At 39.1% G+C, this 12,986-nt stretch overlaps 1 protein-coding gene across 2 annotated transcripts in view; it reads right to left on the bottom strand.

The window, feature by feature from the left end:
• The window catches only part of GLI3 (GLI family zinc finger 3), a gene marked incomplete at both ends in the record, with an annotated part of 191,625 nt that overhangs the window by 38,259 nt on the left and 140,380 nt on the right, over nucleotides 1-12,986 (bottom strand). The window contains 2 exons of one of the 2 annotated variants that reach the window (XM_084306660.1): nucleotides 1,297-1,413; nucleotides 2,904-3,120. In XM_084306660.1, the coding sequence (XP_084162786.1) occupies nucleotides 1,297-1,413; nucleotides 2,904-3,120 (334 nt within the window). The remainder of the gene's footprint in view (nucleotides 1-1,296; nucleotides 1,414-2,903; nucleotides 3,121-12,986) is intronic. The other variant, XM_084306661.1, reaches the window with a different exon arrangement.

The raw sequence follows: 12,986 nt of genomic DNA, 5'->3' as shown, positions 1-12,986 counted from the left end.
GGAAATTCTGAAATGGAGGAGGAGAAGTGAATTACTTTTGCATTGAAAGAAAGACAGAGTAGGGGGGAAACAGATTATTATACCCTCAGTTCACCCTGTTATTCTGCTCTACGAAATATAAAAGCACAAAACAGGCCTGGTAAACCAAAACCATGTGTCAGCTATATGTGTAAAATGTATTTTTCTTCCCCAGAAATATTAACTGCAGAGAATTTGTAAAAAATAAAACCCATTCACTTGTCAGTTAAAATCAAATTGTAAAGGCTCGCTTCCTTTACCCTGTATTTATGCAGCTCTATATTTGCACACTTGCCCTAATTATACACAAGTAGTAGTAATGAAAAAGACATTATTTAATATAGTTGAATTAACTGGAATTTGTCTTTACTACTACAGTTGGACATAAATCGCATCACCAGTTATCCAAAGTGTGTTTGCATTGCTAGTCCAGTGACAGATTTGCACATAAAAGTCTTTCCAAGAATAGACTTGTAATTTTCAGGCCTCTTGTCAGTCCTTTCTTGTCCATAATATGTGCATGAAAGGGCTAAGCAGGGAAAGTCAGCATTTAATTTTGGGTTTTGATTCTCCACCTTCAGTTCCTCAAAGTGAATCCCTCTCCCAGCTTGTGCTGGCTCAGGGTGAGAGTAGGACATTGACGTAAACGTTCGGTTCGGTTTATGAACTCATGCTATTTCTCCATTTCAACCCTGCTGAGGGATTTAGATGGATCTTGTTTTATATGTTTTCATGGATTCTCTCACAAGATCAAGTCACTGATTCACTGACCTGCCTTTCGTCACTGTAAATTACAAGTCACTTTACTAAAACCAGCGGGATCAACCAGTAAGGAAAAACTGTAGTTTTTCCTTAAAAAGTAAGGAAAGTGTAGCAAGCCAGACTGCAGGCCAGCAACGAGGCCTCAAAGCTGCTCGGTGCTAAGATCCATTAAAAGTCCATGTGGCATAAATATTTTTGCCAAATGGAAAACCCATCCTGAATAAAGACCCAAATGTCTTTGGTTCTCTTTTCTGTGGAGAACAGAGGGTTGAGCACTCAGTGAACCAACAGAGATGTTTCTCCCTCAGCCTCCTTCCTCTCTGCCCTCATTCTGTAGCAAAGTAAGGCCTCGCTGCTCGGGTTTAATCCTGTACTCAGTCCCTTGCTACTGTGAGCTGTGTGTGTGTACAAGATGAAGGCTCTGAGGAGGGCAGGAGGGCTAAAAACATGGGAAGGGTGTGTTTTCCCTCCAGCAGTGAGAAAAAAAGGCTGATGACTGCAAGCTGAAGGCCATACCTGCACGCTTCCTGCGCCCGGGCTGGGGAGGTCCTCATCGGGCTTTATCTTGGAGCGCTTGTTGTGCATTGGATCTCCAGTGCTGCTCACTGCAGACTCGCTTGTGGGTTTGTTCTGCTGCAGGCAGTTGGTGCGTTGTGTTGTTTTTGTGTGTTTTTTTTTTTTTTCCCCAAAAAAGACAAAATTAGACTGTGATAAATATGTAGCTCCCAACAGAAATATGCAGCATCTGCTCAGCAACTTTATTTGGAGAAGCTACACTGTTAATTATATTGGATATGCAATTACATTGTGTTTCAATTACATAGCATTAACTTGTGGAAGAACTGCATCACTCAACCTTGTAATGGAGCAGGGAGGGAACAGGAAGGAGAGCATTTGATGTAATTCCTTGCTACAAACCAATGCTGTTTTTGGCGGGCCAGGGAGGGGTAGGAAGGACTTGATTTTCCACATAATGATGACTTCAGAAAGGCAACTTTGAAAAGCGAAATCACTATGCACTAGTTAGAATAAACATGAGAAGATGATTTTTTTTACACTTGGAGGAAAAGTTTCCCCACTTCATGTCTGTACGCAACATCTCAGCTCTTTTATTGTGTTTCCCTTACAATGATGGATAGGGAGGAAAATTGAACACAAGCGTGAATGTCTCTGCTGAAAAATCCTAGATGAAGCCCTGGATTCTCTAAAGTCAACAGCAAAACTAACGCTGACATAAACAGGCTGGAATCTTGTTTTCCCTCTTGCTGTGCTAGACTGAACACCGTTATCTACACCTGCAAATGGATCTTGTAGAAATCCAGAGATCTTTTAGAGATATCTGAACTTGCACAGACCCCACAAAAAATCAATATGCTTCCCACAGCAGTATATTCTGCTTCTGCATTTGTAAAAGCTAGCGAGAAGATAAACAGCTCCCAGACTGATAAATAACCTATCCCAAGTCATCTGGAAACAAACCACGAGTTAATAAAAAAAACAAAAACAAAACAAGAACCATGCACATTACAGGCCTGATTCCCTGCTGCACATCTCCAGCTTTTGAGAACACAGCTTTGCTCACTGAAATGACTAATCCCAACCTACCAAGTCCAATTTTGCATAAAGCAGAAAAGAAGAAAAAAAAGAAAAAAAAAAAGAAAAAAAGAAACTTCAAACCTCCGTACAATCTTTGAGCTGCTCTGTACTCACACCCATTCTGGATGGCAGAATGTGTCTCTGTGTCCAGAGGTATACCAGTCAACATGATTTTGAGGTGAAGATGCTAAGCTCTAAATCATTAAGTGTTTCAGTGTGTTTTTTCCCCTTCTCTGCTCCCTACCTGTATTAAGTTGTCTGACTCAGAAAAGACAGGTTGGAATGAGAAGCCGCTGCAGCACACTGAAATATTTATGAGGACTAAAAGGCATGCTACCAATCAGGAACACTGCGTATATGCCTGTGATTTATAATAACGGGACTGCAAATGCTATAGCTGCAAGAAAACTGTTATCGAAGGGTCTCCGTGACAGTGGTGATTAACTGCCAACAAGACAACGTGATTTGTTTCATTTTTTTCATTTTTAAATTATTGGGGTGCAAAGGTTTCTTTTGTTGTCTCTCACCTGTGTGGACTCAGAAGGCCCAGAGCTGACCTGGACAGGGTTCAGGACACTGGGGATGCCGGGGATAGGTCTCTGGGTAGGAAAAGTTGGAGCAGGATGGATGAGAGGAGGGCTGTGTCCAAAGGCTGAACCCAGGGTTTGCTGACGACTTATAATTTGCTGATGCATTTGCTGGAGGGATACTGGTGTAGGAGGGTATGTGAAACTCAGAGCAGGGCTGAATTTGGGAGAAAAAGGAGGGAAAAGGAAGGAAAATGATGAGGGTCATTACTGTATGGAACTGTACAGATTAAAACCTCAAAAATATTTGATGTTTTACATTAATTGAAGTCAGATCCCTCCCTCCCCTCATGTCTTTCCTTGTGCCCCAACGACTGATAAATCCAGCTTTTAAACTCAGAGTTGGTCTGGATTTACTAGTGAGCACAAAAATGATACCATAACAAAACATAACATCTTTTCCTAACATTTACCACAAAACCACAGAAAGCTGAGTAAAATAAAATTCAGAAAAACTGAAATAAAAGGCAAGCAGTTCAATAACAGCTATTTATTGCAATAACAAACTTTAGATAAAGAAAAAGAATGGGTGCCTACATGCTTTATAGTACTTTTATTGATAATGCAGTTCCCCTATGTTCGCCTGTATGAAGCAGTTCCTTTAATCTTGGCTCATGCTACGCTCTTTCATATGTCTCTAGATCTTATTACAAGAGGAGAGAAAATCAATTGGTTAAATGTGTTCTGAACACCGTACTTGTCATATCACTCTTTTGTTTGCAAAGATGGAAAGCTCAGTTCATCCAGAATGTCACCTAAAGAATTTCCATCAGCGCTGTTTGGTTACAGAAACTGATGGATTAACCTTTCCCCTCTGAAATTGGTGATCAATGAGTTTCAATGTAGAAATATTCCAATGGGAAAGCACTTCTTCTTCTTCCAGTTAAACAACATTAAATGTCTATTAAAGCCCATTATGCATGTTAATACCTGTCATCACTTCATTACTTCACTGTATTTCCCAGACTACAGTGACTTTGGAGGAAATTACACTGCCATCTAAGGAACTATTTTGTGGGTACTGCCAAAGCATTCTTCGTGTCATACTTAAAAAATAAATGGTACAGAGCTAAATCTTCACCCACAGAAATATGAGATTCTCCTGTAAACATTTTCCAATAACTTATAACCATAGCAAAAAGAAAAAGGAATAAACAGGGTATTAATTGATTTTTTTTTCTTTAAAAAAGATCAGTTCAAAAGAGCCATACAAATTTAAAACATCAAGTCTTAAAAGAAAGAGGTGCAGGCATAATACCTTTTAATAATCAAGGCTTCTTCTAATGTCAAAAGCGTGGATTTAATCCAAATTTACAGTCTCAAGTCTTAATTGCTGTTACTGTTAAGTGTATTAAATGAAAATATTGTGATACAAAAAGAGCTGAAATCATTTCAACCATTTTAAGTAATACTTCTACAGAAATTCTGTGTTCATTAATCTGACTATACATTTTGTCTGTTTGACTCCAATCCATAAAGAGACAGCTTCAATGTGATTACATTACTATTATTCCTGGTGAGAACTGTGCATTACAATAGTTTGCCCATTTAGGACAGAATATCATTAAGAATACCCTGGGAGAATTTTACTGGTCTTTGAGGAACTCTCTTTTCATTTTGCATTGTATTCTTTTTAATAAAGGGAGGCAGAAACGGAGTGAAAACAGTAATTGTTCACAGCAAGAGTTAGGGAGAAATCAGTAATAATATTCAGTTATTGCAGCTCTATAGTCCCTGCTAGTGTTCCTGTAAGCAACCATGAATGATTACAGCACGACTTAGCTAAGGTAGCCACTATGGATGATTGATAGGACATTAATCAAAAGATGCATATCAGGCTCAGAATTTGTTCACAGCTTTCTTCTAATAGCTGATTTCATGTTCACTGAGCTCTATGCCAGTTTGTTCAATTTATTCTTCAGTGTACAAGCCATTCATCAAAGAACACAATGATTTAACACCCATTTTCCTTTTTAGTAACAAACATTACTAAGTGTAACTACTCTGGTCTGTTCATTAAAAAACATACAATTACAATGTCATACATGAGGCTGAAACGATGCCTCTTTACTATATCCCTGCCTCTATCCTGCTACATACACTGTGAGTTAATCTTGTGTACTTTAAACAGTAGACGGCACCATCCTGAAGATGCTATCAAATCCTGAGATCAACAAATACAACGTGCAAACAATTTGGATGAAGTATTTTATTTCTTTATGAGCAGTTAGTACCTAGGACATTTTCACTCCTTAGCTGAATCAGTTTAAAAGAAAAAATAAGTGGTCTCATTTCATTTGGAGCTCCAAGTATGTACCACCCTTAGAAACACAGTCATTATTATTATTATTATTATTATTATTATTATTATTATTATTATTATTATTATTTGCTTTCTAGGTGTTTAAGCATGCACAGCAATACCTAGCTTTGCAAGTCCCAGTTCACAAGCTCGCCAATATTCTCCAAATCCTACACAGTAAAAAGACAAATTTAGGATTCATCCACAAGACATGACTGCCTTGAGCGTATATCCTGCCTATCAGCTCTGTGAATACAGATACATGAGCACCTGCACCTAACATTCATTTTTAACCTATCCAGAGCACAGGAGATCACTCCCAAACAGTTCAGGAGGGGCAGGAGGTACCGCTGTGATATGAATTTATTTTTAGCTCAGTAGGAGGTTGTTACGGTGCCGGTGATAAGGACTCAGGAAGTTGGATGGTGAAGAGGAACCTTTGGCCCTGAGAAGGAGAAAATACTATAGGAGCCCCAAGATATATGCACACAATTTGCACTTAATGTACCTCATATATATTTACTGGAGTTTGGCAATATTCTCGCCTCTGTCCCTCCAAAGATGGGGAACGACTGCTGTGCCAACAGTATTTTTAGTCAGTTATCCCTGCTTTGCATTCTCTACCCCACAGAGAGCAACACAAAAAGAGATGATGCCTCCAATGGCAAAACATCTTTTTAACTAGAAGACGAGAGCAGCTCCACTTTAACAAATATAGAAGACAGTCTCACTGGCCTGCAGTGACATGCCTTGCAGCAGTACAGTGCAAAAGCTTAAAAGTTAAGTAAGTATATTTGTTATTCCTTTGTACATAAATACACATGGCTTCCATCAAAAGGATACATTTTACCCCACAGAGATGCCATTTTTCTTTACATCTTCTCTAACACCATATGGAGCCTCCAGAAGGATGCTAAGCCAGGCATTTCTGACTTTTGTCCAGACATTATCTTAGCTAGGGGCTCTTACTGGAAAACAATGACACCAGCAGCAGATGCATTGAGAAACACATGCACAGATGTGCTGATGAAAGGAGGAAGAATCCTTATTTCTTTAGTATCTTTCTTTTGCCCAGTACCCAACAGCACAGGGCTGAGACTGAGGTACTGAGATTTTCCTATGGAGCCTCGCAACTTGCTTTACATTCTTTCCAAACTTCACACCCCTCAGACTGAAACAAAAAGGAGATCACGAGGGAGCAGACAAATAGGGTAGCAACTAGCCAGAACATCTGAGGAAGAGTACTTGGAAATGGTGATAACAGTTCAGGCACCAGGGTATTTCCTAAATATCTCAGACAGCTGCCTTCAAATAATTCTCTCCAACTGGTTCTGGAGAGCTCTTCATAAGGCAAAATGACCTGCCTCAGTTTAATGTCACCCTTAGGCGAGATGCTGTCACTGAGCAACTTGGCCAATTTTTCTGATCTAAAAAGATCAGAAAGATCTTAAGGAACAGAAGGTGTCAGGTCTTTCTCTGCCTTTCAGAAACCATTCAGGCTGCTCGACAATAAAGTTCATATTGTGAGCCAAAAAGAAGAAAAAGAAACCAAAACTTAAACACGGCTGGCACAGAGCACTCTGTTGGGAAGGGAGACCTGGATTTCTCCTCTCCTTCCCAAAGTTTTTAAAGCACTTTGTCCAATAACTCTTGAATACAAGGTACATACAGCATTTTTGTAGCCCAGACTCCCCTGAGACCCCTTGGAGATCCCTCAGCCTTGACCGACAGCTGTGTGCTCTCTTGATGGCCCCATGCTGTTTTCTGGTCAGGAGACCAGCATCAACAGGAAGGATGGGCCGTGGCACCATCAGGCCTTCACCAGCCCTTCTAGCCATGTTTGCTTAGAATTGCACCTATATGGCAACGCTGTCACTCAGTGACTGCCTAAAATTCATACTCAGAGGTGGTAAACAAGGCCTGCAAGTAGTGATTTTGAGAGCTACGAGACCACATCTAGTGAAAACCACAACCATTTTTTGAAGAAGTGATGAGTGGCTTCAGAGGCCTCAGTTTGCTTCATGCTTCTTTGAAGATACCTTCAAGGGGCTGCAGTTCAGATGTGGGGTGCTCAACACTTTCCAATGCCAGATGCCAAAAGAGTGCAAAATGGCTGCCCCGATCTTTCACAATTTCCAAAACAACAGTCATTTCCAAAACATCTTGGATTCACAGAAATGTAAGTGAATTATGAATCTGTTTCTTCCATCTACTTAAAAAAAGAAAATCTATACCACTAGAGAGATTCTGATTTGTAATTCTGTTACAGACTTTTTTTTTTAACAAAGGAGGAGAGGAAGATAAGGAAAAGATGAATGTTTGTAAGACTACTAGTAAACTACATGAAGGTTATTTTTTTAGTTGTTGAGTTTTATGGGGGGTAAGGGTTAGAAAAAAAAATGTGTAATACTTCTACTTAAATATTCAATAACTCATATTTAATGACAGAATAGCCCATCAGTGATGTCATTTATTTTTCCATACTGTGGGCTTCCGTACCTGTCTGTCAGTCTGTGTCTCTCTTTCTCTTCTCCTCTGCAAAGTCTCAAACTCCCTTCACTGGAGGTAAAGCAGGGCAGTGAACTACATTGCAATTACATGAGCACATCAAATTTTAAGGAACTGACTTCAAGAAGAAGAAAAACAGACGTTATAATCAAAACCAAACTTTGTGGCTACTTTGTGGCTGTCCTACTAACAAGGTCGTCCAGTTTCTGGTCACAACTGCAGAATTTACCGCAAAACAGCTATGAATTCAAAGTCATGAAAAATTCCTTCTTTCCTATACGTCGCATAGGTGTGCCTAAGTGGACAGGCTGACGCAAAAGGATCTCCTCTGCAAGAGAGATCCTAATCTTGTAAAAACTCTGAGTATAGTTGCATTGTATCACGAAAGTTTCTTCGTGTTGTGATGGCTTTCCTATCCTCACAAACAACAAGGAACAAACACAGCTCTGCAAGATCTGATACACACAAGTGCAACACAAGTGCTCACTTCATGGGGGAAGGAGCTTCCTGCTCTGCAAGGGGGTACATGGGACCTTCCTGGCAGAGAAGCCTTGGAGCTCTCAGCGTACTCTGTTGCCTCCATCATTCCCTCTTGCCATCAGCTACTGACACAAAGAAAACCAAATGATCCAAGCCACTCCTAAAAGGATCTCAGTTCACAAACAGAGAGGTAATTTGTTAAGGGGATTGGCTTCATATTGAATAAAGCTGATCAGCAGGTATTAGCTTACCTTCATCAGGTATCGTCATAGCTTCTTCTAGCTTATGCTCAAGTCGGTAAAGATGTGACTATTTTGTCTTACTCTTCCTTAAGAGTTGTATGAAGCCCACTGTAAGTGAAACTGAGAAACCAGGGTGCAGTAACCCACCAATAAATGTTGCATGAGCACCTGGACTCACTGAATTTTTAACCTCTGCAGGTCAGGAATTCACCTTTAGTTTTTAATTTGGATTTCTAAAGTCCTTTATTGCTTATGAATGTTCTTGAGAGGCAAACAAGCACCCTTCCCATAAAACAAATGTAACCAGCTACTTTTCAGGAAAGCATCCCTAATAACTCGTAAGCACTGCTGAAATGAGACCAACATTAGAGAGTCCTGAAGTGCTGTCCTAAAACCTAGGCCCTACAGACACAGAAATTGTTGTTGAACTAAGTCATAATACAAATCATAATTACATTCATGTGATAGCTTTCACATGCGCAGAGGCTCTTTTTTTTAAAAGGACTAATGTAAATAGCTTCATTCATCCCACAGTAAACTGACTTGCATGAGCCACTGCCCAAAGCATGGGATGTAAGTAAAGAGTGGCTGGAGATGAACCACGGGTGCTAAGCAGATCTGCATAAGCTGACTTCAAACACTGAAGTTTATGCATCTCTTTTGATGGAACTATGCATATCTGCAATGTGCGGCCAGGAACACTGCGCAGTCAGATGTGGAAAGCTGTAGATGGTTAGCAGGACAGACTCATTCCCTGACCCCAAAAGAGATACAGAAGATGAGTTCTCCTTGGACAGTAACTGGATGAGAAGAAGCCAGGAACATCACGTAAGAAAACCGCCTCCTGAAGTTTGAGGTTTGCAGGAACAGGAACTCATGTACCTTCTCTGTGAACAAACGGGAGCAAATAAAAAGAAGTTTCCAACCCTGTCATCTACTTCTCCTCCTGATGGAAACAACCTGCAAGACTTTATATTGACACGTTGTTCAGGTCACAGGAGTGACAACGCACTCAGGAACCACATAGCCTTGAAAAGATTTGTGAAATTCTTACTGCTTGAAATATCCTAGATGTAAAATGGAAACCGAATGGAAACCAAAACCAGAATGGGAGACTTTAAAAATGCACCTCTTTGTGAAGCATTTTGTCTCCAATATGCACAACATTTTTATAACTAAGAAAGAAGAATTTTGCTTTCAATTCTGTTCTTTTCTCTCTGCTTTCTAAATGGCAGCACTGATGTTTGAGTAGACAACGCAGCACAATTTTAATCAGTTGGTTTTATGGTTTATCACTTAAGTACAGAGGAAAACAAAATAAAGCTGTGACCATGAAACCAGACATGTGGCATGATCCTAAAGGCAGGTATGAAATTTGAAATGCACTGAACACATTTTTTACAAAGGGGACTAGGTTTCACGAATATCCCCCTGCATTTGTAATATTGACATATTTTATTAAAAATCACTAACTTAGAGACAAGTCATCTAACTGAATTTGTAGAGATGTATCCTGTATCTAATAAAGCACAGTATATATTATACTACTTTTTCAGCTTCTGTCAGATAATAGTCATCATTTTACAATTGTATTTAACTCGCATGCATCGTTGCCTCTTTTCTCACTTTTCCATTACCAGTTTAAAATTAACAGACTCTGTGGTTTGTACTTTCTCTTCAGCTTACCATATTATCTATTCTGTTTTATCTGCTCGGCTAGGTGAATTTTTTCTTCATGAATACATTGCCAGATGCCAGAGTAAAATGGAATAGTTTCGGAGAGCAACAGAACCTGATTAACCTTATATGCTCAGACAGCATTGACAGTTTTGTCCTCCTAACTGTGATATTCCTGTCTAGGAATCCTTAGCATCCTAAACGGGCTTTGTATTAAAAGTATCTTGCACAATTCATCTGTGTTTGTTCCGTGCAAGCCCATGACATTTCTGGTAAACATCTTTTTAAATTAAATTCATGGCTAAGCATTTTTTTGTTTCTGAAGCTGGTATCATTAATTACATGGAAAGTGCTAATTAATTCTTGTTTTTAGGGTTTGAAAATTAAGTGAGCTCTGTGTTAAAACCCCAGCACAGTTTTCTTAGATACAGAACTTTCCTGTAATTAATACTGCACTGGATCCAGTGCCTTGTCTAAAGATTTAAACTCTAGTAACACCAAATTGATCTGGAGCAAGTTGCTTCAAAATGCCTTTTAATTACAGGATCTGTGGTATATGCATCTACAGGCACATGTATGTAAATATGTAATCACACTTGTATATATGTTTATCTGTACATTTAAATGTGTATGCAGCATGCACCTGTATATTCTGTATTTCTTTATTTTGCTTGACTTCTTACATTATGTGCTTTCTGAAGGCAGAGATCTTGCCATACTGTGTTTATGTGTGGTGAAAATCACCTACCACTTTCCAATGCAAGATGCAGGTGATCTCCAGAACAATCTCCCTGAATGTCTCCATCCTGCATTCTGTCTGTGCTTTCTACAGGAGGCCAGCTGCAGAATTCCATTTCAACAGGGCCTGAATTAGATGCAACTTTCCGTAACACTGAAGAATTTCATTTTTATTCACTTTGTGGCACTTCCCTGCCATTCAAACTTCTTGAAAGAGGGTATAAAATGAAGCTATTATGGCATGATAGAGCATTACATTCTTTTCTGTAGATTAACTATACATGGTTCAAGACCACAGAGAATAAAGCCCTGTGCTGCCCATATGTGACATGTGCCTAGTTACAATAAAGACAGTTTTGGTGGGGTTACACCTGGTCTGAATTTGACTCCATCTGAACTGCAACTATGCCTTCATTTACAACATACGACATGCTATTATCAAGAGACCTTTTGATGCAAGAAATGCTTTCACTCAAATCAGTTTTGTGTCTCACTTAGACCCCAATAAGAGTGATAACAAAATGGCAAAGCACCTTTAATTCCAACAGAAATAACACATTTTCTATCTGGTACATCCTATCAAACAAAGGTTCTTGCAAAACATTGCCAAATATACTCTGTTCTACCCGTTCTGCTCTAAACATGTCCATTATAAGATTCACTTTGTTAAGCAGCATCTGATTGTGCCCTTTTACGAACATTTAATAAATACTCAAAACACATAGAACTTAAAATCTAAAAGTGAAATCAAAGATAAGAATTAAGCTTTTTTTTTTTTACTAAAAGTTAGATATGAATTCTCAGATGGCATTTTTTGTTTTCAGTGTAATTGTCAACAATCTGGCAGCGGATGTAAGCAATGAAAAAACAAAAGCTGCCTCTGACAAAATTATTTTGAGCAGTATGGTGAAGAACTAAGAAGTATCTTTATAGTCAAATACGCTAGATGAATGGGCAACACCGACAGCCAGACGTATATTGGTATTGAAGGGTTAAGTCTGAACTGTCTGTAAGCCAACTGAGCTAACTCACGAAGGCCAGTGCAGAATTCAAAAGATGAATGAAAATTCTCTCAACATGAAACTGCGTAAAAAACACATTAAGGCAAGCAGAATGGGATACAGAATACAGAAAACCATAGTACGTTTATATTGCTGATCCTTTTCTGGAATATTATTGCATGTAGTAGAGGGAGACTGTTTCAGAGAGTACCGGCAGAAATGACAATGCCAGAGCTCTCCAAAGAGCAGACTCAAAACAATCATTTGCCTCAGAAAGGAGACGAATACAAGGAAACATAATAAGAATATAAAAAATATTGAAAAAAGAGTGAAGACTGAGAACATGAGGACTCCCTGTCTTATAATTACAAGACATTCTGTTAAATTCAAAAATTGGATAATTTACAGCTAATAATACGGTACTCTTTGCTTTTTTTTATACAGTGCATAGTCTGAATTTTTGGGCTCCCTGCTGGAGTTACTTTTACTTTCTTATGCAAAAAAAAAATAATATATATATATATATACTTTCAATACGTCTTAAGTCTGGTTTTATGTTTCTCTTCACTTTTCTCTTTGTGTTTGCAAAGAGCAACTGTAGAAATTAATACGTGGTCACTCATCTCTAGCTGTAAAGCAGTACAGAGAGGAGGGTACTAACTCATTACGGGTACTCTACCACAAACGCTCTACACAAGAAGCTTGTATGAGATGAGGAAATCATTGATAATCCAATACCTGCTTGCAGAAACAGTCTTGTGTCTTCCTCGGTGATACGAATCCACTGCTACCTAAGCTTTCCCTACAAACCTGGCTCTCTCTTTCTAGTGCTCTTGGCAAATGCGTCAACGCCATTCCCCTCATGTCCAGCTTCAGATCAAAGTGATTGGAGCCAGAACAACCAGAATCTGGCTGTAATTAACCACACTGTGTTAATCTCTCCTTCCTATTCTCACAACATCAGGGATGCAGGGGCAGAGTCCAGGAGAAAAAAAAAAAAAAAAAAAAAAAAAGTGTTGCTGTGCTTTTTCAGTTTCTTTTAGACCTTGGAGGAAATCCCAAAGGGTTCCTGTGC

The sequence above is a fragment of the Netta rufina genome (genome assembly GCF_964035555.1).
Source record: "Netta rufina genome assembly, chromosome: 2".
In the NCBI taxonomy this organism is placed as follows: domain Eukaryota; kingdom Metazoa; phylum Chordata; class Aves; order Anseriformes; family Anatidae; genus Netta; species Netta rufina.
This window is presented reverse-complemented; position numbering and strand designations above follow the sequence as displayed.